Genomic DNA, 26,550 nt, shown 5'->3' on the forward strand with positions numbered 1-26,550 from the left:
GCTAAGGAATGGACTGGATCTAGCTGGCAAAGCCACGGCTTTAATCCTACTCATATTGCTCAGTAATTTAAAGGCTCGTGTGGTCAGAAAAAGAGAGAGATACAGTAAAGAGATTCAAAGATAAAGAAAATGTTTAAATGATTTACAGTGTGTTAAAAATATATGCAAGCTAAAAGTTAAAAGTTTTTAAAAAAAAAGTAAGAAAAAGAGAAGTTGTGTGTGGTAGTACACGCCTTTAATCCCAACACTTGGGAGGCAGAGGGAGATTGACCTCTGTGACTTCAAGGTGTGGTAGCACACGCCTTTAATCCCAGTGCCTAGAAGGCAGAGACAAACAGATCTCTGTGAGTTCAAGGTGTGGTAGCAAACACCTTTAATCCCAATGCCTGGGAGGCAGAGACAGGCGGATCTCTGAGAGTTCAAGGAGAGCCTGGTCTACAGAGTTATTCCAGGTCAAAGAGATACAGAGAATATAAAATAAAAGTAAAAATAAACGAAATAGAGGTTAAAATAAAGCGTACAAAGATGGAAAATACACAGAGAATCTTGATACTGTATACTATTATGCTCTCTTTGAATTGTTTGAATGCTGAGGAAGGAGCAACAGATGCTAAAAGATATTTGTTTATAAATGCTGCTGAACTAATCCATCGTAGAGATTTTGATGCCTTGACTTTGAAATTTGGATCTAAGGACATGATACTTTGGAAAGGAGTTTCTTATTTTGTTTTCACAGAGGATGAGACCCTGTTCATTTCTTCTATTCCGATATGGTATGATGGACCACGCCCTCCTGAACGGTTGCTGTGAATACCTTCAGAAAATTGCTTCGCTCAACTGCCAACTGAGATGAAACTAGCACACAGGTTATACCATGAAAGACCTAATTAACGACGCCCCCATTCAGCAGGAAGCAGTTTGGAGAGAAAAAACTGCGCCCATGTTCCCAAATATTGTTTATAAATGTTCTTTTACATTTAAAGGGGGAGATGATATAGGTATGAATAATTTACATTGATATGGATTTTGCTTTAGTGATTTAAATTTAAGGTTAATTTTGTAATGTATATAGGTTGTTAATGAATAATCATTAATAATAGTTAAGTTTGTAGTCATGTTAGTTAAGATTTTCTAGATGTGCATAGATATATTTTAGATAGGCATTCTTCATATTTTTCAAAGATTATAGAATATGGCATTTTAAATGTTTTAATAACTTAGGACTTTTCATGACAATGAGACACTCTGCTCCTGGCAGCACCAATCTACTTCAAGAGGAAGATGGGCATCGAAGAGGATCCTTATGGAGTTTGATAGCCATTTGGGCAAGAAACTGCTCTTGCCTGGACTATTGCATAAACTGGACACAGAGAACCCGCAGAGAGAGGACTGCTGAACTTGCCTAAAGGTGAGATGATCTTTCGGGGTTCCTGATTCATGAAAGAGTCTGCAAGACATTCTTCAGGACAAGCAGATAGTGACTGCCTTTGAAATTTCCTGCTTTGTGGAAATGTCTGCTGGAAACTATGGGCCTGTAGGCCGAAGATGGATGCCCCAACGGTACAGAGGAACTTTGGGTGACTGTCCAGGCAGCGAGATGTCTCTGTCATTTCTAGAGCTTTGGATGTTAAGTTAAAGCCTTCTTTTTTTTGTTTAAACAGAAAAAGGGGAAGTGATGTGGGAGTGTCATATATCAATCTGTTGATTTCATTGGTTAAGTTATAATAAACCAGCTGCTTGGCCTCATAGCTTGGAACATAGATGGGAGGAGTAAACAGAATAGAATTCTGGGCGGAAGAGGAAGTGAGGTCAGACTCTGCTCTGCTTCCGGAGAGACGCCATGCTCAGCTCTCCCGGGTAGACGAGATAGCTCTGCACTCTGAGGCAGACGCATGAAGCTCAGATCCACGATGGACGGAGGCTAGAATCTTCCCGGTAAGCGCACCTTGGGGTGCTTACACACATCATTAGAAATGGGCTAGTCCAGGTGCAAGAATTAGCCTGTAAGGGCTAGAGTTCATGGGCCAAGCAGTTCTTTAAATGAATACAGTTTGTGTGTTGTTATTTCGGGCATGAGCTAGCCAAGCGGCCAGGGTGTTGGGGACGCAGCCCCGCCGCTCATATTTCAACATTTCATTACAAAGCGTACCTGGGGCTGGGGATGTAGTTTAGCTGGTAGAGTGTTTGCCTAGATCCACAAGTCTGAGCCCAACCTAAGAGATGAGAGACTCTGTGTCTTAACTAGGGTTTCTATTGCTGTGAAGAGACACCCTCACCACAACAACTCTTATAAAGGAAAACATTGGATTGGGGCAGCTAACGTACAGTTCAGAGCTTTAGTTCATTATCATCATCATAGAAAGGAGGCAGCATGCAGGCAGACATGATGTTTGTGGTGATATTTTGTTCATGTTTTAACAAATAAAGCTTGCTTGAAGATCAGAGTGCAGAGCTAAGCCACTAGAGGCCAAGCTGTGGTGGCTCACAATTTTAACTTCAGTACTAGGAAGGTGGAGACAGGAAGTGATATGGCTGGGTGGAGAGAGGAATATAAGGCGAGAGGAGACAGGAGCTCAGATGCAGTCTGAATTGCAGTCTGAGTTGAAGTTTTCAGTCTGAGGTTTAGTGGAGACAGATGCAGTCTGAGGATACAGTCTGAGGACGGGATCATCTTTGGTCTGATCATTGGTAGAGGTAAAAGGTCTCTCTAGTGGCTGCCCACTCTGCTTCTCTGATCTTTCAGCTTTCACCCCCTGATAGCTGGTTCTGGGTTTTTATTTATTAAGAACAATTAGAATTCATGCTACAGGTGCGGGAGCTGAGAGTCCTTACATCTTGATTCAAAGGCAACAGGAACAGAATTGTCTCACTGGATGTAGCTTGAGCATAGGAGACCTCAAAGCCCATTCCCACAGTGACACATCCAACGAGGCCACACCTACTCCAACAAGGTCACAACTCCCAACTGAGTCTGTCTCTCTAGGGGCCATTTGCTTTCAAACCACCATACTCTGTCTCTAGAAGCAACAGCAGTAGCAACAAACCACCACTCCGGGGAGATGGCTCCACAGGTAAGGACGCTTCCCACATAAGCCGGACAACCAAGTTCAATCTCTGGAGCTCGCACAAAGATGGTAGGAGAAAACCAGCACCACAGGGTTGCTTTCTGACCACTACCTGTGCGTATTCCCCACATCATACACACAGTAGTGATAATACAAACCCACACATTTTACTGAGTCACATCTATATATCAAAATAATTGAAAATTTATGCCCTGGCAATGCTTAAGCACGCATGGGCAGCCCATATATGTCGGATTCTGTTGAATTCGTTCACATTGGGTTTCATGGTCTAAGTTGATGAGGACGACTGACCAGGTCTCTTCCTCACTGACCAGATCTCTTCCTCACATCTATATATAGACTCACTTAAATCAATAATACCGTGTAAGTAATGCATTAACCTATTACTGCCGTAAGCATGAAAATATAAAAGCAGTTTAAGGATCCAACTTGGCTCCTTTCCAAATTCGACTGTAGAATATGTTGTGTTTTCTTCCAGACATCTGTTACACTTAAGTGCTTCTTGATTCATATAAAATACCTACTTAAAAAAAAAAACAACAACCTGGCTGCAGTGGTTTTTGTTTGTTTGTTTTGTTTGATTCTGTCAGCCTTGCAGCCACACCTGAATCTACTTATATTTTAATTACCATCTGTGCCTTGTGGTCTGAAGTCAGCACCAAGCTGGCATTGGCTTGGTTACCAAATGTAGATTTTAACTAAGTCTTTATCATTGTGATTACCAATAAAGAATCGGGTCAGATGTTGGGGTGAAAACCTGCTAGATCAGAGAAGCCGAGAAGCAACCAACTGGCCTTTGTTTGTGGCCAGAGATCCAGCAAGAGAAGAGTCTCTCCACTTGTCTCAAGACTTTGAATCCCCACTCCTTCCTGTGCGACTCTCTATCCGCATTCCTGGCCCCTCTGTCCTCTCTATGGCCTATTCCCGCCAGGTAGTCTCTGCTCTGCCTCCTGATCCAAGGTTAATTTTATTAACACAGTTTTGGAGTTTCATAGCGCAATCAATCATCCAGCACTCAGAAGGCAGAGACAGATGGGTCTCTATGTGTTCAAAGCTAGTCTGGTCTAGGTAGCGTGTTTCAGGACAGCCAGGGATACACAATGAGATCCTAAATCAAAAAACAAAACAATAAAAAGTGCTAAATTGCCAGGCGGTGGTGGTGCACACCTTTAATCCCAGCACTTGGGAGGCAGAGGCAGGCAGATCTCTGTGAGTTCGAGACCAGCCTGGTCTACAAAGGGAGTTCCAGGACAGGCTCCAAAGCTACAGAGAAACCCTGTCTCGAAAAACCAANCCAAAAAAAAAAAAAAAAAAAAAAAAAAAAGTGCTAAACTGTAGTTTTGTTTGCATAACTTAAAACAAACAGATCCACTATCTCTGTCTTTCCAACTGCTATGTGCATGTTGTGATGTGTGTGCTTCAGAGTTCAGCTGTTTACCTGCAGTGCCAAAGTCCCTCGCAGCTTGAGCCTCAGCTCCTGGTGCTGCTTACTGCTGCTCTGACTGTTCTGCTGTCACTGAAGCACCCTGATGTATTTTTCTATAGTCGTCACGTTTTCAGTAAATTGTGCTTATTTATTTATTTATTTATTTATTTATTTGGTTTTTCGAGACAGGGTTTCTCTGTGGCTTTGGAGCCTGTCCTGGAACTAGCTCTGTAGACCAGGCTGGTCTCGAACTCACAGAGATCTGCCTGCCTGCCTCTGCCTCCCGAGTGCTGGGATTAAAGGCGTGCGCCACCACCGCCCAGCTACTGGCCAGCTTTCTGAGGGTGAGAAAAGTGCCTGGAAGGAGCCAGCACCCATTTCTTCCTCAGAGAGTTTTGCAGAAGCATGGATCCCATCTTCATGTGTGTGACCAGGCTACATACAACCCCATACTGCATACAACACACACATATACAACATACACAAAGCACACACACACATGCCAGGCAGGGGCAGCCACAAGACTTTAATCCCAGCATTTGGGAGGCAGAGGCAGGCAGATCTCTGTGAGTTTGAGGCTAGCCTGGTCTACAAAGTGAATTCCAGGACAGCCTGGGCGGTTATACAGAGAATCCCTTTCTCATGCCTCCCTCTGCTCCCCCAAACACATGGTGAATAGCTTGGTGTCTGTAGGTCATGTGGTCTAAGCCTTCAGGGTCTGAGGAAGTACAACAAAGAGGTCACATTGGTGGCACATTGTGGCCTCTTTCTGCATACTCCTCCCTGGGAACAGAAATAACTTGTAGGAGATGGGCATTGGCATTGAGGACACGAAGCACCTTTCAGTTCCTGGGTTTCTGGCATTCAAGCCATATCTGAAGGAGCAGGACCAGCAAGCACTGAGGCTAAGGCTTGGCCAGGGAAGCCGCAGAGCGACGATGACTGCTGTGTGTAGTCTGGTCCAGCAGCAATCTTATTCACTCGGCAACAGCTGAGTCGGGAAAGAAAAGCAGCCAAACCTTGCTGATCCCTTGGGTGAGTTACACTAGTTCTTGTTTTGATTTTAAAAAAATGTATTTATTTTATTTTTTTGTGTTGTTTATGTACGCATACATACAGGTGCCTAGGCAGCCAGAAAAGGGGGTTGGATTCCCCAAAGTTGGGGCTGCAAGTGGCTGTGACCCACCCTATGTGGGTGCTGGGAATTGAAATCAGGTCCTCTGCAAGAGCAATAATTACTACTAATAATTAGTAATAATAATTACAAAGCCATCTCTCTGGTCCCCCACCCACTTTTTTGAGACAGGGTTTCAATATCCTTAAGCTGGTCTCAAATTTGCCATGTAGCTGAGGCGGAGCTTCTGATTCTTCTGCCTCCATTTTCCAAGTGCTGGGATTGCAGCAGCAGGCCAGGATTTTTAGTGCTGTGCTGGGGGAAGTGGGTAGAACTTGCTACATGCTAGGCCAGAACTCTGCCAACTGAGCTACAGCCCACATTTGTATGTTCGCTTATTTAATTACGGAACTGAGGCATCATGCATGCTAGGCAAGTTGCAGTGTACACTCTGAGCCCTGTTTCTTTTTAAGACAGGTTCTTTTTCGAACCTACGCGGACCCCCCACCAACCATCAAGTTGTCACCATCAGGATTATGCAGTATTTAATGTAATCGATCAAGCAAATTGTCCTCCAAAGTGGCTGCACCAATATACACCAATGTACAGCCTACTCAGATATCTGTCATTACTGTTAATGTAGCGGAGCAGTTTTCCCTAGAAACAAGGACTCAGAAAGCCCAGTGCCTCTCCCAGGCCTGGCCACGCCCTAGGAGGCCCGCCCTGCCCCGCCCCTTGCCCCGCCCACGCACAGTACCTGCCTTTTCCGCTCGTTCCTCCCTTTCACTCCCGCCTCCGGGCGTCGTCTCCTTTCCCAGGGTGAGCAGCGCGAGGGGCGGGGCCCGGCGCATGACGTCACTGCCGGCCGGGCGCCATCTTGCTAGGTTGCGGCCGGCCTCGGACTCCGGGGGTGGCGGTGGTGAGGGCGTGGGGAAGGGTGGGGTGTGGGGGCGAGGCGGCGACGAGGGCGGCGACACTCTCCTCCACTCGGCTCCACGGCGTGGGACGGCGCGGACGTGGTTTCGGAGGGATGTCCGCCTTCTCTGAGGCGGCGCTGGAGAAGAAGCTGTCCGAGTTGAGCAACTCGCAGCAGAGCGTACAGACCCTGTCCCTGTGGCTCATCCACCATCGCAAACACTCGCGGCCCATCGTCACAGTGTGGGAGCGGGAGCTTCGCAAAGGTGAGCGGCCGGGCGCGTCCGACCCTGGCTGCCGGCTTCCTGGATCCGGGGTCCTGCTCCCGGCTCCCAGTCTTTCCCCAGGTTTCCCGCTTCCCACCCCGAACTCCCCGCGCGGGCTTCCCGAGTTCCGCCTGGGCTCTCTAGTTTTTCCCAGGTTCCTGCCATTTCGGTCCCTGCTCCCTGGCTTCCATCGCCGCCTCCCTACACCCTACCCCAGGTTCCCGGTGATCCGGTTCGGGGTGCCGTGTTCCCGCGCCCTGCCCCAGGCTGCCCTCTTTTCACTCCTGGATCCTAGCATCTCACGCCGCACCCCAGCTTCCTGGATCCCGCGTCCTTTCCCGGGTCCTGGCACTCGGTAAACCACTCCGACCCCTTGGTACTCTGTTTTTAGCACTGTCTCTGCGCGTCCCACCCGTTCCCGCCCGGCTCGTGAGTACTTTCCCGGGGTCTTGGGGCGTGGGGATTACTAGTGTATCCCGATCTCATTCACCATACCTCCTGCAGAACCGGTGCTTGGTCCGCAGTGACAGACTAAAAGTGTAAATAATCAAGAAGTCCACAACCAAACACTAAATAGTATCGAGAGATTTGGACCCAGCACCAGTTTAGAGCCCGAAACTCATACAGTCGGCGTTTTTCTCATCCTGTAGTTTTTCGTGGAAGATAGGAGAAGGAAAAAAAATCACAAAGTTAAAAGGAAAAAAAAAAAAGTAGGGTTGGGAGTTGTGCTTTTTCTATGATAGATCAAATTTGCTCATGTATAACTAATACAGGCATGTCAGTTTTTGAACCGGGAGTTTAAAGACACGTGATGCGGAGTAAAGATCCCTTGCTTGGTAGGAAAGAGGATCTCGGCTGGTGAATTCCTTTTAGCTTTTGAATTGTAGATGCCTTACCTGAAAATGACTGGCTCTTGAGTTCGAGATCACCCTGGCTGGCCTATGTGAGTTCCAGGTTAGCCAGGGCTACATTGTTCATTGTGAGATCCTGTCTTTTTTTCATTGGCTTAAACTGAATTTTATGTTACTTCTTAGATCATTGAACAGAGTGGCACTGTTCTTTATTGTTTCATACATCTGCATAGCTTTCATATAAAGTGTCTGTGCTTAACTTGTATGTGTGTGTTTCCAGACAGGGTTTCTCTGTGTGTCTTTGGCTGTTCTGGAACTCTACACCAGGCTGACCTCAAACTTAAGAGATCTGCCTGCCTCTGCCTCTCAGGTGCTGGGATTAAAGGTGTGTACCATCACCGCCAGGCAACTTTATTATACATTAATAAAATTAGTTCGATGTGTATGATTGTTTGCCTTAATTATATATGTTCTCTTTTTGCTGTGCCTGGTGTCCACGAATGCCAAAAGAGGATGTTGGGTTCCCTGGAACTATAGTTACAGGTATATGTGGTTAGACTTGATGTGGATGTTGGGAACTGAACCCAGGTCCTCTGCAAGAGCAGCAAGTGCTTTTAACTTAGCCATCTCTCCAGCTCCCTTATTGCACTTACTGTAGGGGGAACCCCAACAGAGCTGCGGTTGGTTTGATTCTGGAATGTTGGCACCTAGCCTTAATCCACCCTTTGTCTTCAACACCTTCTGTTTGAAATATGTAAATCGTGTCTGAGTTTCCCAAAGGTGCAAAGCCTATACAAAACTTGGCTGGAAAAAATCCATCCAGCAAACTGTGATATTCCTTGATTGAGAATTTGTATTTGGCATTGTCCCTTTGAGAGACTTAGATGAGATGTTTTGGGATATGGAAATGAACTTGCTAAAGGTATAGATTGGATAACAAAAGCCCTGGGCTAAGGCTCATACCTGGAGATTGAAGTTGAAAGTGTGTGTGTGTGTGTGTGTGTGTGTGTGTGTGTGTATGTGTATGCCTGTTGATGTCAATTTTTTTTGCTAGGAATATATCCAGTAATAGAGCACAGAATTCTGTATTGCATTATAAAAATGGAAATTTAACTTAGTTTTTTTCCTTTTTTTAAAAAGATTTATTTATATATTTTGTATATAGTGTTCTGCTTGCATGTATGTCTGCACACCAGAAGAGGGCTCCAGATCTCATTACAGATAGTTGTGAGCCACCATGTGGTTGCTGGGAACTAAACTCAGGACCTCTGGAAGAACAGCCAATGCTTTTAACCTCTGAGCCATCTCTCCAACCTCAAATAACTTTCTTTTGGGGGTGTGTGGTACTAGGGATTGAACCTAAGGCCTTGTACACTCTAATACTGTTTTCTTAAAAGCAACATAACCCCATCTTATGATACCATGTACAGTGATAGTTTCCTAGTTCACAATAGTTAAATGATTGCCATTGGCTCTGTGCTGTAAGAGATGAGATGTTGGAGTTGATAAGCAAAACTGTGGGAATATGAAGAGGACACATGGTCTGGGTCCTGAAAGAAGACCATTGAGTTACATTTCCAGCCCTTACAAAGTGGAAACAGACATTCTGGTAGGAGAAAATGACCTTTATGTTGTGATATTAACACAAATTAATAATGCTTAATAGTTTTGTTGTTGTTTTTTAATTGGTGAACTAGATGCAGGTAAGTGCATTCTGCAGCTGGAGGGCTCTTTGGAGCCAATATAAATGTGCCCAACACAGAGTTATGAACATGATTTTTTTTTTAACGTGTGATTTTGTTCTTTGGTCATTCTGTTGCACAGAAAATGTTTTAAATTTTATTTATGTGTATAGGTGTGTATGTATGTTTGTGCACCATTTGTGTGCCAGAGGAAGCCTGAAGAGGGTGTTGAAACCTCTGAAACTGGAGTTACAGATGATTATGAGCCACCATGTGAGTGCTGGGAATTGAACCCAGGTCTTCTGCAAAGGCAGGAAGTGCTCTAGACTACTGAGCCATCTCTTTAGCCCTATTGCATAGTTTTTTAAAAAAATTAATTTTATGTGTGTGAATGTTTCACTTGCATGTATATATGTGCACCAGTGCCTAAGGATGCCATAAGAGATCTTCTCCTGGTTGTGAGCCACCTTGTGGGTGCCCAGAGCTGAACTCCAGTCCTCTAAGAACAATTGTCTTACCCACTGAGCCATCTTTGCAGCCCCCTTTGCACAGTTCTTGAGTGTGAGTTTTATAGATGACAGTGTGTTGTAGTGTCAGAAGGCTGGGCATTCCTTATAGAGCTATGTGGAACAGCATAACTGAATTAAGGAACAACCAAATCTTGAGTAAAACAGTCAGGGTACAGACCAGTTTGCTATTTAGAAAAGTTAGAAAACTTTCAAAATCTAGTGTTTACATAATGTGCAGTTGCAACGAACGTATGTATAGCTCTGGTCTTGGTGATGCTTACCTCCAAAATTTGGAGGCTGAGGCAGGCAAATTAAAGTTCAACTTTAGTCTAGGCTGCATAGAGAGACTTTGCCTCAAACAACCACATTAACAAAACAAGAGCTATGTGGAAGGTAGTGGTTGAGCACTATATTCCAAGATAATGATTACCAAAGGCAGGAAAGGAAGGACTGAGATGTATGCTAGGTGATTTCAATATATTAAAAAGATAGTGGTGCAAGCGTGCAGGCAGACGGTAAAATGCTATGAGCCTGACTGGGGACACCCTTATGTGATGAAATGCTTTATACTTAGGAAGAAAATGACAGGTAAATAGATGTTCTGAATGACAGTGCGGACAGTACTGGAGGTGGTGAGCTTGCTTCTGCACAGAACTCACAGTTGTCTGGATTAGTCTGCCCCAAAATTCCTTTCCTCATCAGGGGTGATTTGTAGGGCCTCATCAGAGTCCCCTTCCACTTCTTCAGCTTTAGGATGATCTTTATCCCCTCAGCACCATGATTGTGTACTAGGAGACTATCACTCTTTTGTGTTATAAGTGGGTTGTGGTGGTGTGGTATGTATGAAGCAAATAGTGGACTCTTTTGGGTTTTCTTATTTCAGTTTTTAGTTGTTTTAGTTCAACTGATTGAAGTACTTGTTGAATTTGTATTCACTGATAATGCTTTAGATCAGTAAGAGGTGATGTTAATAAAATAAAGACTGTATTACCTGCTCTAATTTGTTTTAAAAACAGCGCTGTGTGTGTATTCTTGAAGACATTCTGTTTTTAAATGACAGTTTTCTATGTTGCGTGATACTGTTACTTATTTCTGTTTTGTAGTTAGAACTAAATAAGTTTGCACTGAAGTTTTCATAGTTAAAAAGAATTGATGGATGCACCGGATGGTGTTGGCATACACTTTTAATCCTAGCACTGAGGAGGTAGAGGCAGGTAGATCTCTGAGTTTGAGGACAGTCATGGCTACACAGAGAAACTCTGAAACAAAGCAAAACAACAATAAAATAATTGATGTTTTCAAACCAATGTAGACTGTATCTTTGAAGATAATTGTTGAACCATAGCTGCATAACTTTTCCCTCATTTTCTTCTTTTCTTTTTTTTTAAGATTTTTTTTTATTTATTATGTATACAGTGTTCTGTCTTGCATATATGCCACTCTCCAGAAGAGGGCACCAGATCTCATTACAGATGGTTGTGAGCCACCATGTGGTTGCTGGGAATTGAACTCAGGACCTCAGAAAGAACAGTCAGTGCTCTTAACCTCTGAGCCATCTCTCCAGCCCTCATTTTCATAGATTTTTTTTTCACATCCCTTTCCAGGAATAAGATCTGTAGTATAAAGTTATTTTTGTATTATTTTTGGATGGAATAAATATTTAAATTATCAGTTGATAGGCCAATCAAAAAAAAACAAATTGCTGGGCTGTGGTGGCGCGCACCTTTAATCCCAGCACTCGGGAGGCAGAGGCAGGCAGTGTCTTTAAAAAACAAAACAAAAAAAAGAAAAAGAAAGAAAACAGAAAAATCATGAAACATGTCAAATAAATATAAACATCACGTAGTTGTCTCCTAGCTTCAGCAGATAATCTTTACTAACACCTAAAACATGTTAGCTTTTTTCTTCATCTTTTTTTAAAAGTAGATACAAATTTGCATTTACTGAATTGATTTCATACAACATAAAATGTTTTGGTGAAAGTTTGTTTCCTAATAGAATATTGGGAAGAGGAGTGACTATTTCTACATTGTTGTCTGTGGTGCTGTGGGTGGAGTCCAGGACCTCTTGATGCTAAGTGAGCTACCTCAGCCCCTGCACATCTTTTAAATGCCTTAGAGGGGAATGAATTCTCAAGTTTGTTTCTGCATTACATCACACATCTCATGACTGCTGCATGAAAGAGCAGCACTGAGTGTGTAAGAGAGAGGAGGAAAAGACACAGGATAGTTGAGCATGTTGTAGATCGAGTTCTGGGTACATGGGCCCCAGGAGATGGTTTTGAGGATCCCAGGGGACCCACAGGCTAGTCCCCACCCCCCCCCCCCAGACAGGGTTTTGCTGTGGCTTTGGAGCCTGTCCTGGAACTAGCTTCTGTAGACCAGGCTGGTCTTGAACTCACAGAGATCTGCCTGCCTCTGCCTCCCGAGTGCTGGGATTAAAGGCGTGCGCCACCATCGCCCGGCCCACAGGCTAGTTTTTAAGGAATAGTTCTCTTTCCTGTAAATGGTTAGTTAGATATGGAGCAGAAGGTGCATTGTTGTGCCATAAGCATGCTTCTTTTAAAATATGAATTCCTCTGAATTGAAATTTTAGGTTTTCTTCTCTGTGACGTACACTTTTTTAAAGAGTGGCATTTGTTCCTAGTTAAGCAAGTTTCCTTTAGTTTCTAATAAAGATAAACATGTGCTCTTACTTTGAACAAACAAATGTAGTTTTATAGGGCAGAAAATGAGGGGAGAGGTCCTGTAAAAGCTCAGTGTGAAGATGTGTGCTGCTAAGCCTGGTGTTTTGAGTTCTATTCCCACTACCTGCAATGTTGGAAAGAGTTGTCCTCTGACCTTCCCATGCATTCTGAAGAATGAACACACAAGCCATGTACAATACACACATAATATATGTAAAAATATAAAAGAAATTTCTCGTGTGTGTTTGTATGCATGGGTGTGAGTGCCACCTATATACGTTCATATCAATGCCAGAGGTTACAGATGATGTCTTTTTTCAGAAACCACTTACCTAGTTTTTTTAAATAGGATCCCTCATCCAGTGATTACTGATGAGGCTAAACTGGCTAGCCAGTGTGCCCCAGGGGTCTGCCTGTCTCCGCCTCCTCATTGCTGGAATGTATTGCCTGACTTTTATGGATTCTGGGCATTGAATTCAGGTTATGCATCAGCCATAAGCCATTTCCCAGCCCAAGGTGTTTTTGTTTGTTTTTAATAAAATAAATATTCATTTGAAATGTACAGGTAGATCTTTTGCTTTATTCAGGAAAAGGCTTTTGTATTCCTCTTAATGGACTAAGATGATTTAGCAGATAAAATGCCACAACTTTCTTTTCAGGGAGCTTTCATAGCAGCCAGGGAAGTAGATTCTGCTACTGAGTAATTGCACAGGGGACCTAGCTTAGTTTAGGGAATTGGGAAGACTTAAAGATTATTAGTATAATTTGCTACAAACTGTACTGCCAATACAGATTTTTACAGTAGTTTTAATAATTTGTTTTCTTATATTTCTGGAAGTCAAACCAAGGGTCTTGCACATACTAGGCAATGCCTTCAGCTGTTCTCATCATTAGAATGTGGGTATTTGCCATGACATTTCCACTGAACATTTATTTCTAATTCTAAATTTCTGTTTTGAAGGCAGGAAGGGAAGTAGCTTCTTAGATAACCTTTGGTAGCTTCTCACTGCTCCACCCTGCTGGTTGTGTTCTCAGGCCCTGCTGCCACACAGCTGTTCTTCTTCAGAATTTTCTTGTTTTTCTGAATTAACTGTTGAATTATCTTATTAGCTGAAAGAAAAATACATTTAGGTTTTTGAGAGGGCATCATTTCAAATTATTACTATTGTCTTAAAGACAGTTAACATCTTTGCAATGACAATGTTTTTAGTTGGAAAACTGTAGTCTTAATCTGCATGTGTGGTTATTATAAGTGGTCCTCAAACTTGTTCACTATCCTCCCTCTGTCTTCCTTGTGAAAAAAGACTTAAACTGAAAAAAAGTTAGCTGTGCTTTTCTAAATTAAGAAAATGGTCTTTATTGTTGAATGTTTGTCCTGTGACACGTTGGTCCAGTTTAGGGAGCATATTTCTGCTTCAGAAACAGTTTAAGTAAAGCTCAGCATTTCACCCAGCGTGTCCCCATGTTCCCAGTTTACTCAGGAGATTTTGTCTGTTTCTACTTCCCATGTAGATTAGATCCATGCATGTCTCTCTTAGGGTCCTTATTGTTGTCTAGGTTCTCTGGGATTGTGATTTGTAGGCTGTGTGTGTGTGTGTGTGTGTGTGTGTGTGTGTGTGTTTTCTTTATGTTTAAAAACCACTTATGAGTGAGTACATGTGATAATTGTCTTTCTGGGTCTGGGTTACCTCACTCAAAATGATGTTTTCTAGCTCTATCCATTTGCCTGCAAAATTCAAGATGTTGGTTTTTTTCTGCTGTGTAGTACTCCATTGTGTAAATGTACCACATTTTCCTTATCCATTCTTCGGTCGAGGGGGATTTAGGTTGTTTCTAGGTTCTGGCTATGACAAACAATGCTGCTATAAACATAATTAAACATCCTTTGGATACTCAAAAGTGGTATTACTAGTTTTGAGGAAGTCATAATTTTCTGAGAAATCACTACACGCATAAAAAATTATGAGTGGGGCGGTAATGGCTCATGCCTTTAATCCCAGCCCTCTGGAGGCAGAAGCAGGTGGCTCTCTTAGTTCAAGGCCAGACAGCCTGGTCTACAGACTGAGTTCTAGGACCACCAGAGCTACATAGAGAAACCCTGTCTCACAAAGACAAGCAAACAAATTATGTGTGTATGTCTTGGGGCTTGGGAGGTGGAGGTGATATATGCCTGTGAGTGCAGATTTCTTTGGAGGCTTGGAAAGGGCATCCTATCCCCTGGTGTTGGAATTTCAGGCAGTTGTAAGCTTCCCAGTGCTGGTTCTGAGAACTGAATTTGGTCTACTGCAAGAGCAGCAAGTACTGTTAATTTCTGAGCCTCTAACCCCAAACTTAGTAATTTTCTTAATCATGGACCTGAATTCCCACCACCAGATGACTAGATAAATGTGATATATCCATATACTGGAGTAACATTCAACCATAAAAAGGAAGGTAGTGCTGACATATATAGCAGTGTGGACAAACCTTATAAACATCATGGAAAGCAAAAAGAAGCCTCATATATGATGTGGGAGTGATTTCTTATTAATAAAGAAACTGCCTAGGCCCCTTGATAGGCCAACCCTTAGGTGGGTGGAGTAAACAGAACAAAATGCTGGGAGAAAGAAGCTTAGTCGAGGAGTCACCATGATTCTCCCACTTCAGACAGACACAGGTTAAGATCTTTCCTGGTAAGCCAGCTCGTGGGCTACACAGATTATTAGAAATGGGTTAGATTAATATGTAAGAGCTAGCCAATAAGAGGCTACAGATAACAGGCCAGGCAGTGTTTAAAAGAATACAGTTTCCATGTAATTATTTTGGGTAAAGCTAGCCGAGCAGGCGGCCGGGTGCCAGGAACGCAGCCCTGCCGCTCCACACTACAGAGTGGCGACAGCACATATAGAAGGTCACATACTGTACAATTCTGTTTCTTTGAAATATATAAGTTAGAGAAAATCATAGAATAGGAAGTGGTAGTTGAGATGTGAGGGGGAGGGAAATAGGGAATGAATGCTTAATGGATAGGATGGGTCTTTGAAGGAACTGGAAATATATTGGAACTACATAAAGGCAATAGTTACATAATCCTATAATGGCTAAGCGCTCCTAAATAATTAATTGCCTGCCTTAATATGGTTAAGTGAGTTTCATCTTAACAAAAAGAATGCACTTTTTGTGTGTACTTGTATGTTCTCTCTCCTGTTTCTTAGCTTCCGTTCTCTGTTGACAGCTCCTCGCTGCAGTTTTAATTTCTCTTGTACAACCAACTTTGTTTTGGTACCAGTTTTCTTCAGTAGCATCCAAAAATAAATCTGTTCTTGTTCAACCGTCCCTCCTTTTGTGAAGTAGTTGTCTTCACAATTTACTTTTTTTGTGTTGGACACTGTCTTAGGATTTCTATTGCTATGAAGAGACACCATGACCATGGCAACTCCTATAAAGGAACACACTTACTTGCAGGGGTATCTTACAGTTCAGAGGCTCAGTCCATTATCATTATGGTGGGACAGAGCAGCATGCCCACAGACACGGAGCTGGAGAAGAAGCTTAGAATTTTACATATTTATCTGAAGGCAGCAAGAAGTGAATTGAGACACTGGGCATGGTTTGAACAGATAGAAGACCTCAAAGCTAGCCTCCATAGTGACACACTTCCTCCAGCATGGCCATACCTACTCCAACAAAGCTATACTTCCTGATAGTGCCTCTCTCTCATACTTGCTGATAGTGCCTCTCTCTCCCTATGAGCTTATGGGGGCCAATTATTCAAACTATCATAGGTACTAATGAATAAAGGTATACTTTTTTGCATTTTGATTGTTTTCAAAGTATGATATTGCACATCTGTAATCAAAGCCCTCTGAAAGGAGAGACACAAATTCAAGGTTAGTGAGCCGGACTCAAACTTAGCAATCAAATAAAATACCCTTGGCAGCATGGTGCCTGGTCCCGAGTGTGAGTTCCAAGATAATCAAGACTACACAAAGAAACCTATCTCGAGGGCTGGATAGATGGATCAGAGGTTAAGAACACTGACTCCTCTTCCAGAGGTCATGATTTCAATTCCCAGCAACCACATGGTGGCTCAACCTTCTGTAATGAGATCTGGTGCCCCCTTCTGGTGTCCAAACATACATGCGGGCAGAATACTATACATAATAAATATTTATTTTTTAAAAAAGAAACCTATCTCAAATAAACAAAATGAAAAAACAACAACAAAAGCCCATGATTTCAGAGGTCTCAGTCTCATCTGTCATCAGTAGCTCCATTGCTTTTGGACCCAACATAAAGCAGAATATCAGGGCAAGGAGCATGTATGTAGTAGAGCAAAGTTTAGTGTGTGGTGGCCAAGAAACAGAAAGAGCACATAAGTGGCTAAGGACAAGGTCTACTCTCCAAGTCACATCTGGTTCATCCAATTAGGCCTCATGTGCTTGAACTTCACTACCTCCCCAACCTTTCAAGTGCAAATCAGTGAGTGCACTGTGGTTCCCTGTGAGCTAGGCTCAGAAAGGCAAGAGATGTAGTGATGTGATCACACCAGAAGGCGGAAAGCAGCCAGGAAAGAGGAAGGCAGGCCAGGCATGAGGGCTCCACAGTAGTCATCCAGGTATTGTCCCTTACTATAGGCTTACTCTGAAGTTCTTCCGTGCGGGCCTTCATTAGTGCCAGTGTCTCTGTTCCATAGAGGGTGATGTCCTTCCTTTGTCTTAAAGACATAGTAAGGTCACTGAGATACCTCAGGAGGTAAAGGCACTTGCCAATCCTGACAGCCTTAGTTTGAGCCCCTGAACCCACATGATGCAAGGAGAAAACTGACTCCTGCAAGTTGTCCTGACCCCCAAACCTGTGCCTCTCTTTGTCCCGCTCCTCCCAAAGTAAGTAACTGGGAGCCAAGGTAACTGGAGGGAAGAAGGGTTGGAAAGAGATTATAGGAAAGGATTGGATGAATTTAGAAATAAAATTAAATTAGCTAAGTCAGTGATTGAGCCATCCTTCTGAACTGTGTAAAGGTTACAGACTTAAAATACAATAATACTGGCTTTTGTGTTTGCTTTTATATTTACCCTTACTGTTGAATATTATTTCTTAGGACTTTTCAATTAGTATCTAGTGTTTTTCAGATCAGCCTTAGAATTCTTTTAGTATGTCCTGTTTGTTAAGTCTATTAGTATTGTTATTAGGTAAGTTAACTTACCTTAGCTTTGGTAGCTTGAAAGGTCTTATATAGGTGGATTTTTCTTTGGGCCACCAGTTCACCAAAATAAAACAACAACAACAAAAAAAAAACCATGAAGACTTTTATTAATTATGAAAGCTTGGCCTCAGGCTTGTCCCAAAAGCTCTTATAACTTAAATTAACTCATATATTTTAATCTATGTTTTTTTACGTGGCTTGGTTACCTTTACTCTGTACTGACTATACTGCTTCCTCTCTGGCTGACTGCTCGGCCTTTCTTCTTCCCAGAGACCTCTCTGTCCTCATGCCTAACATGCCTATCTATGGGACATTCAACTCTTTATTAAACCAGTTACAGTGACACATCTTCACTGTAAGTGTGAAGGAATTCTCCTCAGCAGTCTTAGACTTTGTTCCACCTTTAAGGGCAGTCTTCTGGATGCTGGAGAAAAGGCACATTACTCAAGAGCACTAGCTATTCTTTTGGAGAACCCAGGTTCAATTCTTAGCACCAAGTACCCATAGAGCAGCTCACAACTGTTTGTATTTCCAGTTTCAGGGGATCTTCTGGCCTCTAGGCACCAAGCACCCAAGTGGTGCAGACATACATGCGTGTAAAATACCCACAGAGGCAAAAAAATAAGATTATTTTTAATGGTTGTTTTATAACTCAGGCTATGCCTGAACTCATGGTAATCCCACCACAGACTCCTATGTGCTGGGATTACAGGCAGGAACAGCTGTGCCCACTGAGTTTTAAGTTGCATTGATCTTTTCCAAGAGTGGGCTTTATTTTCATCAATCCCTTCTTCCTCTTTAATTTAGTTATCTTGTCACTATTCCTTTCTGCTTGCTCAGGTTTATTTTGTGGTACCGCCATATTTTCCTAGATTTTGGAGCTCTGAGCTTGCTTTGAGACATCCTTGCTGCAGTGTGTACTTATGGTGTTCAGTTTCCTTTCCTGGCACTACTTCGCTTGTGTCTCATAGACTTGAAATGTATTTTAAAGCATATTTTCATGCATTTTTTGATGGCTGCTTTAAAACTTTGTCATGATTCTCTTATCTCCTTGGTGTTGGCATGTATTGATTATTGATTTTTCATTCTATTTGAGAGCTTCTTGTCTCTAGTTGTAGCATGTAAAAGCTGACTCACTGCTAGGCATAACCAACACTTGGGAAACAAAAACACTACTCCAAGTTCCAATAATAGTGAGAACCATCAGAAAACAACAGATAAGAAACAAACTCCCCAAAAAGTTGATTCATATTTTGTTTGTTTTGAGACCCATTTTCACTGTGTATCCCTGGCTGTGCTAGAACTTATTGTATAGACAAGGCTGGCCCCAAGCTCTCAGAGATCTTCCTTGCCTCTGACCACTGCCAAACTGGGTTTGATAGTAAGTGCTACTACATCTGGCTTTGATTCATAGATTTACTGCACGATGTTATGAAATTCTCACTCTTGTTCAGTCCTGTTTTAGTTGGATTTAAGACACAGCACATCATAGGAGGGAGGTGTGACTCGGGTCTTCAGTGACATCACAGGGAGGGTGGGAATGGGTGTAGCCTGTTATTCGTGGGCTTTTGTGAGAGTGGTGCCCAGGAGACCTTCTCCCAGGAAGTGCTGGTTAATGGAATCCATTGAATTAAATTGTAAATCCAGAGAAATCTTTAAGGGTATTTTTTGTTTGTTTTTAAAGCACAGACTGGCCTTGAATTTTTAATTGTGATTTTGTTGCCTTGGCTTCCTGGTACTGGGATTGTGGGATGCACCACCTGCTGCTTAGGAATTGTGTAAGAGAGTATGTGTTGTGTGCATGCACGTGGAAGTCTGTTTTCTTTGCGATAGAAGTTCTGTAATTGGTTGTCAAATTCAGTAATCAGCACTCTTACACACTGATCCATCTTGCTGATCTCAGGATTTTTTTTTTTTTTTTTTTTTTTTTTGGATTTTTGAGACACGTAAATCTCCGTAGCTTTTTGGTTCCTGTCCTGGAACTAGCTCTTGTAGACCAGGCTGGCCTCGAATTCACAGAGATCCTCCTGCCTCTGCCTCCTGAGTGCTGGGATTAAAGGCGTGCGCCACCACTGCCCAGCCAGGATGTTTTTTTTTTTAACAAGATATTTAGAACTAATTCTAAAGATTCAATTATTGGGAAAAGCAGACTTGGAAGCCAGAGCCTATATCATTTTGAAGGGAAGCCAAGAGTGGAGGTAGTATCTGTAAGTTTCCAGGCAGACTGTAAACTCGTTTTACTCCAAAACGATGTTGGCACAGGAGTTAGAAGTCTATTAATGCAACAGAACAGAACAGTGGTTGAGGATGATATGTTACACGAAAAGCCTTTGTCATTTTAGACACTCAGATCCACGAGAATAATTGGAGTACCAACAAGTAGTTCTTATCCTACCCAGTGCCACAGAGAAAGTTAATTTCACCTGAATGAAAAGCAGTTATGCAAACTGAAAGTGTGCATTTACCACTACTTCTTGATACATCAAGTAGTTTTTCTAAATATGCTATCAGCCAAGATTCATGTAGGCAATAGATTTATCTGCATAAATTTCCTAAAGTTTATGAGTATAGAAAAAACTAAATTTCTGGAGCAATAGCTCCAGAGAAGATACTTACAGCATGAAAAGACTAATTTATTCATAAATATAAATTAATAAAGAAAGCAAATATCTCAGCTGAAACAAGGCAACATGATACAAATGGGAAGTAACCAAAAAAGGGAAAATAAACATATTCAACCTCTAAGGGTGGTAGTGTCATATACCTTTAGTCCCAGCAGAGGCAGATGGATCTCTAAAAATCTCTGTGAGTTTGAGGCCAGCCCGGTCTGCATAGCAAGTTCTAGGACAGCCAGGATTAATACATAGAGAGATCGATCTCAAAAATCTAAAAGAGAAAAAAAAATATACACAAAAGTCAGAAGTGTCTTGATACTTCATGTACACCATCCAGTTTCAGCATCATCATTTTTGAGAGAGGCTCTCATGTACTCAGGGCTGGCCTTCACCTCATTGTATAGTTCAAGCATAACCCTGAACATATGATTCTCCTGCCTCCACCTCCCAAGTGCTGGATTACAAGTGTGCACTACTACTTCCTGGTTTATGCAGTACTGGGGATTGAACCTAAAGTTTGTGCCTGGTAGGCGAGTACTGTCCAGCTAGCAGTAGCTTCAGCCCAGCTGTGTAGAGCCCAGCCCAGGTCTCATCAGGTTTCAGCATTAGTGACATTGTGTCTTCTCTGTTTCATGCCTATGGCTTCTCCATTTTGCTGTTTGCTTCTTTCCCCTGGTTATTTAAAGCAAATATCAGATATGGAGCCCTTTTATCATAAAGGATATGTTTACAATACTTTAAGACCTATATTATTAAACTTTGATACAACCATAAGGGGGAAATCATACCCAATGAAAATTAAGCATGATTCTTTTTAGATTTATGTATGTGCTCATGTTTGCTCCACTGAGCCATCATCATAATTATGAGCCTCATAACTGATAATTTTCAACTTAGTTTCTATGTATAGTATCCCAGGTTCCCTTAGAAATGTCTTGAATAATTAATATATAAAGTAGAATCCAAGCTGGGCGGTGGTGGCGCACACCTTTAATCCCAGCACTCTGGAGGCAGAGGCAGGCGGATCTCTCTGAGTTCGGAGCCAACCTGATCTATAAGAGCTAGTTCCAGGTCAGACTCAAAAGCTTCTTCTCACTTTTATCCTCCCCCTTTAATTTTGAGACAGGATTTCACTGTGTAGCCCTGGCTGATCTAGAAATTGCTACGTACATCAGGCTGACTTCAAACTCACAAAGATTTGTCTGCTTCTTCGTCTTCAGTGCTGGGTTTAAAGGCATGTAACTACCATGCTGACATCCTTTTTCTGTTTGTTTGTTTTAAATTCCATGTAGTTTATTTGCTGAAAAGATTGTGTTCTGTGGACTATAGAATTTCTCTCATGTCTGTCTTCAGCTAGGCATGATGGTGTGTACTTGTAATTTCAGCACTTTGGAGACAGGCGGTAAAGTCAGCATGTGATCTAGGCATACCCCTACATAAGGGTTTTAGCTAAGCTAGCTACAGCTACATGGTGACACCTTGCCTTAAAAGAAAGTTATAGGTCTCAGACTGGTATCATCAGTATCATCTGAGAACTGTGGAAATGGATAATTTTGAGATTTACCCCATACAGAAGCTAGGTAGGACCAACAGTTTGTCTTTAGTTGACTTTGGTGACTCATGTTTGGATACCCAATCTGCAAAGAACTTACTCTTCATCAACCATTGGTTCTCTGAAATATAATTCATACAGGGGGAAAAAGCACAACAGGGACTGGAGAGATGACTCGGTGGTTAGAGTCCTGACTGCTCTTCCAGAGGACCCAGGTTCAATTCCCAACCCCACATGGCAGCTTCACAACTGTAACTCCAGTTCCAGGGAACCTGAAACCTTTGTGCAGACATACATGCAGGCAAACCACCGGTGCATATGAAATAAAAGTAAATCATAAAATGAAAACCAAATAATGAATTAAAAAACAGAATAGTCTTCTGGCAACCCCCTTCCCCCCAGTATTGGGGCTCAATCTGTATTAGTTGCCTTTCTTATCACTATTACAGAATCCCTTACATTAACAATATCTCAGGTAAGTTTTTGGCTCATGGCTTCATAGGTTTTTGTCCATGGTCCCTTGTCCTATTGTTGTGGCCCTCAGATGAGGCAGAGTATCATGGCAATGAAGAGAAGACCTTTTCTATGTAAACACCCCTCTGAAAGCAAAGGAATGGATACGGGTCATTAAGGTGAGCAAGGAGAGCAAAAGACAGAAACCCAAGCTCCAGTTTGAAATATCCTCCTCTTTTCTGACCCTTTGCTGTATTCTCAGTGTCCAGTTGTAACCTGCAACTACTGTGGCATGATACTCTAGCAGATCACTTAAAAGGAAGAAAGACACACCTGACAAGTGGAGGCATACCTTGTCTCGTCAGCACCCACAAACCAAAAACTGGAGGAGAGATTTCTCTTGCTCATGGTTCAGTTTATGGTTGGTTGGCTCCTTTGGTTTTGGAAGTGTGGAGAAGCAATATTGTGGTGAATGTGGGGTAGCAAACCTGTTCATCTGCCTCATGGCTGTCAGGAAGCAGGGAGGGGGAGAGGGACGTGCCTCCAGTGACATCCCATTGAGACTTCACCTTCTCAGGTCTCTGACACCTCCCAAAAGTTCCACTGTTTCTACACCCGAGCCTTTGAGTAGCATACCAGACGCAATGATAATACCAATCCTTCCTGTTTGAGCTTTTCTAATATACCAGAAGGCGCATCTGTGTGTCCTGCACATCATCCATTTGTAGAACTGCTGTGCGCCATTTTCTGAACAGTGAAGCTTAAACTTTGTCTTTTTAGAATGTTGTCACATTTTTATTTAATTATTTTGTGTGCATGTGTGTGTGGGTTTGTGCGTGTCTGACTGAAAGTCATCCTAGTGCCTAATACAATGCCTGTGAATATAGTAAATACTAAATAATTTACCCGAGTTAATGAAATGGCATGAGATCTTCGCCATTTATAATTAACCCTTTGGTAAAATTCATTCAGAAACTTGATTAAATTGCACTTAAATTAGAAGACTTAAACTGGGAGTGGTGGCATGTGCCTTGATTCCCAGCAGAGGCATTTCAGATCTCTGAGTGCTAGTTCCAGGTCAGCCAGAGCTACACAGTTGGACCGTCTCAAAAAACAAACAAAATTAAGATTTAATGTATACTTACTGTAATCTTGTTGTCCATAACAGTTCAGTTTGTCAGGGAGGAAAATGTTGGAGATTAAGCCCAGGGCCTCCGCATGCGCTAGACAAATGTTCTACCTCATATTATAGAACTTTGAAAAAAAATCACTATGTTTATTTACTGAGCCCACCTGTAGAGGCCCACAGACAACTGAGAGATGTCAAGAGACGCCAACTCTTTTACCACAAGGGTCCTGGAGATCAAACTTAGGTAGTCAGGCTTGTCAACAATTGTCTTTACCTGTCCTAGTATAGGTTTTTTTGTTTGTTTGTTTGTTTGTTTGTTTTCTTTAGATGAAGTCCCATAACATACTCCACACTGACCGCAAACTTGTGGTCCTATTGCCTTAAGCCTTCTGAATGTGGGATTACGAAGCATTGCTATGCCAAACCTTTCTTTGTAATAGATTTTTGTTACATGATAATGACTTTTCTCCTGATCTTCTGTAAGACCTAAGTGTGCAGTTTTGTGTGTGTGTGTTGATATACATGCTGTAGGAAGATCTATACCTCTACACCTAGTGCAGCTTAAGATTTATCTCAGGGAAGTAAGTGGGATGTACAGTGTAGTACTTCATTTATAATTATTATTAATGATTATTAAATGACACTTGGTTTATGCTTTATTGATAGAAATATATTAGAATACATAAATACAGTGGGATGTAATGTTTATAATTGCTTTCATGTTGATGTGATTGTATTTATGTAGAGAAGAAATAAAGGAAAAAAGAACTTGCATTTTATTGTTGGGTTTATAATCTGCCAGTGTGTGTGTAGTTTGCAAAAATTCCCAACCAGTGAATAGAGCAGGAAAGGTAATTTTTGCTTTTGTGCCAGTCATGGTTCCTGGCACACAGCAAACACTAAATAAAAATTGTTTAAATTGAATGGAAGATGTAGAAACTGGGTTTCTTCAGGGAATCTTGTGACCAGCAGAAGCTTAGGAACTGACTAGGTCACACTTGTGACCTAACCTGCCTCTCTGCTGCCCAGAGGTGTTTCTTTAGGGAATTAGGGATTTGAGACTGAAACCCAGGTATTAGTGGATGCTAGGAAAGTGGTCTACTACTGAGCCACATCCCAGCCTCTTTGTTTTGTTTTTGTTGATTTAGATTTTGAGACTGGAGCTTACTTTACTTATTAGGTTGGCCTTAAACTGTTTGCAGTGGCCTCCCAGGTTTTGCTATTACAGACCTGTGTGAAAGCGTTAATGGCTGTTATTTTTTAAACTGTCTGAATTTGTTTATAAATCACTTTTGCAATTTTTCTCCCGGAATTGTTGTGATTGTTTTCTTTCTGTTTTTCCTTCTTTCTTTTTCTTCCCCTTCACCCCATCTCCGACATAGGGTTTCTCTGTGATAGCCCTAACTGTCCTGGAACTTGATTCATAGACCAGGCCAGCCTTGAACTCGCAAAGATCTGCCTGCCTCTGCCTCCTGAGTGCTGGGGTTAAAGGCATGCGCCACTACCACCTGGCAGAATTTCTCATATTTTAACCTTGGTTCCAAAAGAGGAAAAATTGAAATTGGTGTTAGGACCACAACCATTCCGAGCTTCTGGTATGCAGTGTGTGTGTGTGTGTGTGTGTGTGTGTGTGTGTGTGTAAGCCAGAGCAAAACCTCTGATTAATTCTTCTGCGGGTATCTACCACCTTTTTTTTTTTTTTAAAAAAAAAAAAAAAAAGACAGATCCTAGGGAGGGAAGTGGGAGGAGGTGGAAATTTTCAATAAAAAAATAAATAAAAGAAAGCAAAAGAAAAAAAAAAAAAGACAGGTCCTCTCACTGAGACCTATGGGGCTTGCTGATCAGGCTAGACTGTCTGGCCAGCAAGCCCCAGGGATCTATTTGTGTCCACCTCCTCAGCACTACTTTTTTCTTGTCTGTTTTTTTGAGATGGGATCTCACTGTATAGAAGAGGATGTCCTGGAACTTACAGAGATCTGCTTGCCTCTCCCTCCTGCTTGTGGAGATGAAAGGCTTGTGCCACCATGCTTGGCCTAATTTCATGAACGTTTATAGTAACAGAATGAAGAAAGCTATGAAGTCAAGATACTTTTCAAATACATTGAGTAATCTGGTAACCAGATTCTAGCAAAATGAGAATTCTGCTATAGGACTTTGCTACCCCATTCTTCCTTGGCTTTTTTTGTTTGTTTTTCTGAGACAGAGTTTTTCTGTGTAGTCCTGGCTGCCCTGGAACTCACTCTATAGATCAGGCTGGCCTCGAACTCAGTAGATCTGTCTGCCTTTGCTGCCCAGGTGCTGGGATAAAAAGGTGTGTGCACCATCACGGACTGGCTTCTTTCTTAGCTCTTTAATTGTTGGAAATTGGTCTGTGTATACATTCCAAAGGAGTTTTAGCTGTTAATCACAGGATATTAGGTCTGGAACAGAGGTGGGCACTGAATGGCTGTTTAGGAAAGTAAAGATAACTAAAGAGAAATTTTCATTAGGCTCTGGGCCTGTGATATTCCAACCTCTCCATAGCACGGCTTTGGAGTCTCCTTTGTAGACACAGCTTCTTTCCAGGAATTCTTTGTCACAGTTATCCAGCCAATTTATATTCTCTCTTTCTGTCTTTGTCTCTGTCTCTCTTTTCTTCCTTTCTATAAGATGAGGGGCCTGCTTGTTGGGGTTTCTGTCCTGCCCGGTACCCCACAGCCAGCAAGCCCCAAAGAAAATCACACAGAGGTCTCCTCTCCATAAATTATAAACTGATTGGCCCATTAGCTCAGGCTACTTATTAGCTCTTGTAGCTTATATTAACCCATTGTTCTTATCTACGTTAGCCACATGGCTCAGTACCTTTCTCAGAGGGGCAGGTCACATCCTGCTTCTTAGGTGGTCTGGACAGGAGTGGGGAAAAGCTTTCTTCCCAGAAAGTTCCTGTTCTCATCACCCTGCCTCTACTTCCTGTCCGGTTGACCCACCTATACTCCCTGCCTGGCCAATCAGTGTTTATTTAAAACATGATTGACAGAATACAGACAATTCTCCCACACTACCTTTTCCCTCTTTCTCTCTTCTTCTGCTTTTCTCTCTCTA

The 26,550-nt window shown here is 42.3% G+C and overlaps 1 protein-coding gene across 4 annotated transcripts in view; it reads left to right on the plus strand.

Moving 5' to 3' along the window:
* The first annotated feature begins 6,527 nt into the window (after positions 1–6,527).
* The window catches only part of Rprd1a (regulation of nuclear pre-mRNA domain containing 1A), a 48,321-nt gene continuing 28,298 nt past the window's right edge, over positions 6,528–26,550 (plus strand). For all 4 annotated transcript variants that reach the window (XR_007590526.1, XM_050134982.1, XM_050134983.1 and 1 more), the window contains exon 1: positions 6,528–6,807. Coding sequence is in view for 3 of the 4 variants with exons in the window: in XM_050134982.1 (XP_049990939.1) it covers positions 6,657–6,807 (151 nt within the window). In the remaining variant the exon portion in view is untranslated. The remainder of the gene's footprint in view (positions 6,808–26,550) is intronic.

The sequence above is a fragment of the Alexandromys fortis genome, unplaced genomic scaffold, assembly GCF_014885135.2.
Source record: "Alexandromys fortis isolate MF-2015 unplaced genomic scaffold, M_Fortis_MF-2015_v1.1 scaffold_25, whole genome shotgun sequence".
NCBI lineage: Eukaryota > Metazoa > Chordata > Mammalia > Rodentia > Cricetidae > Alexandromys > Alexandromys fortis.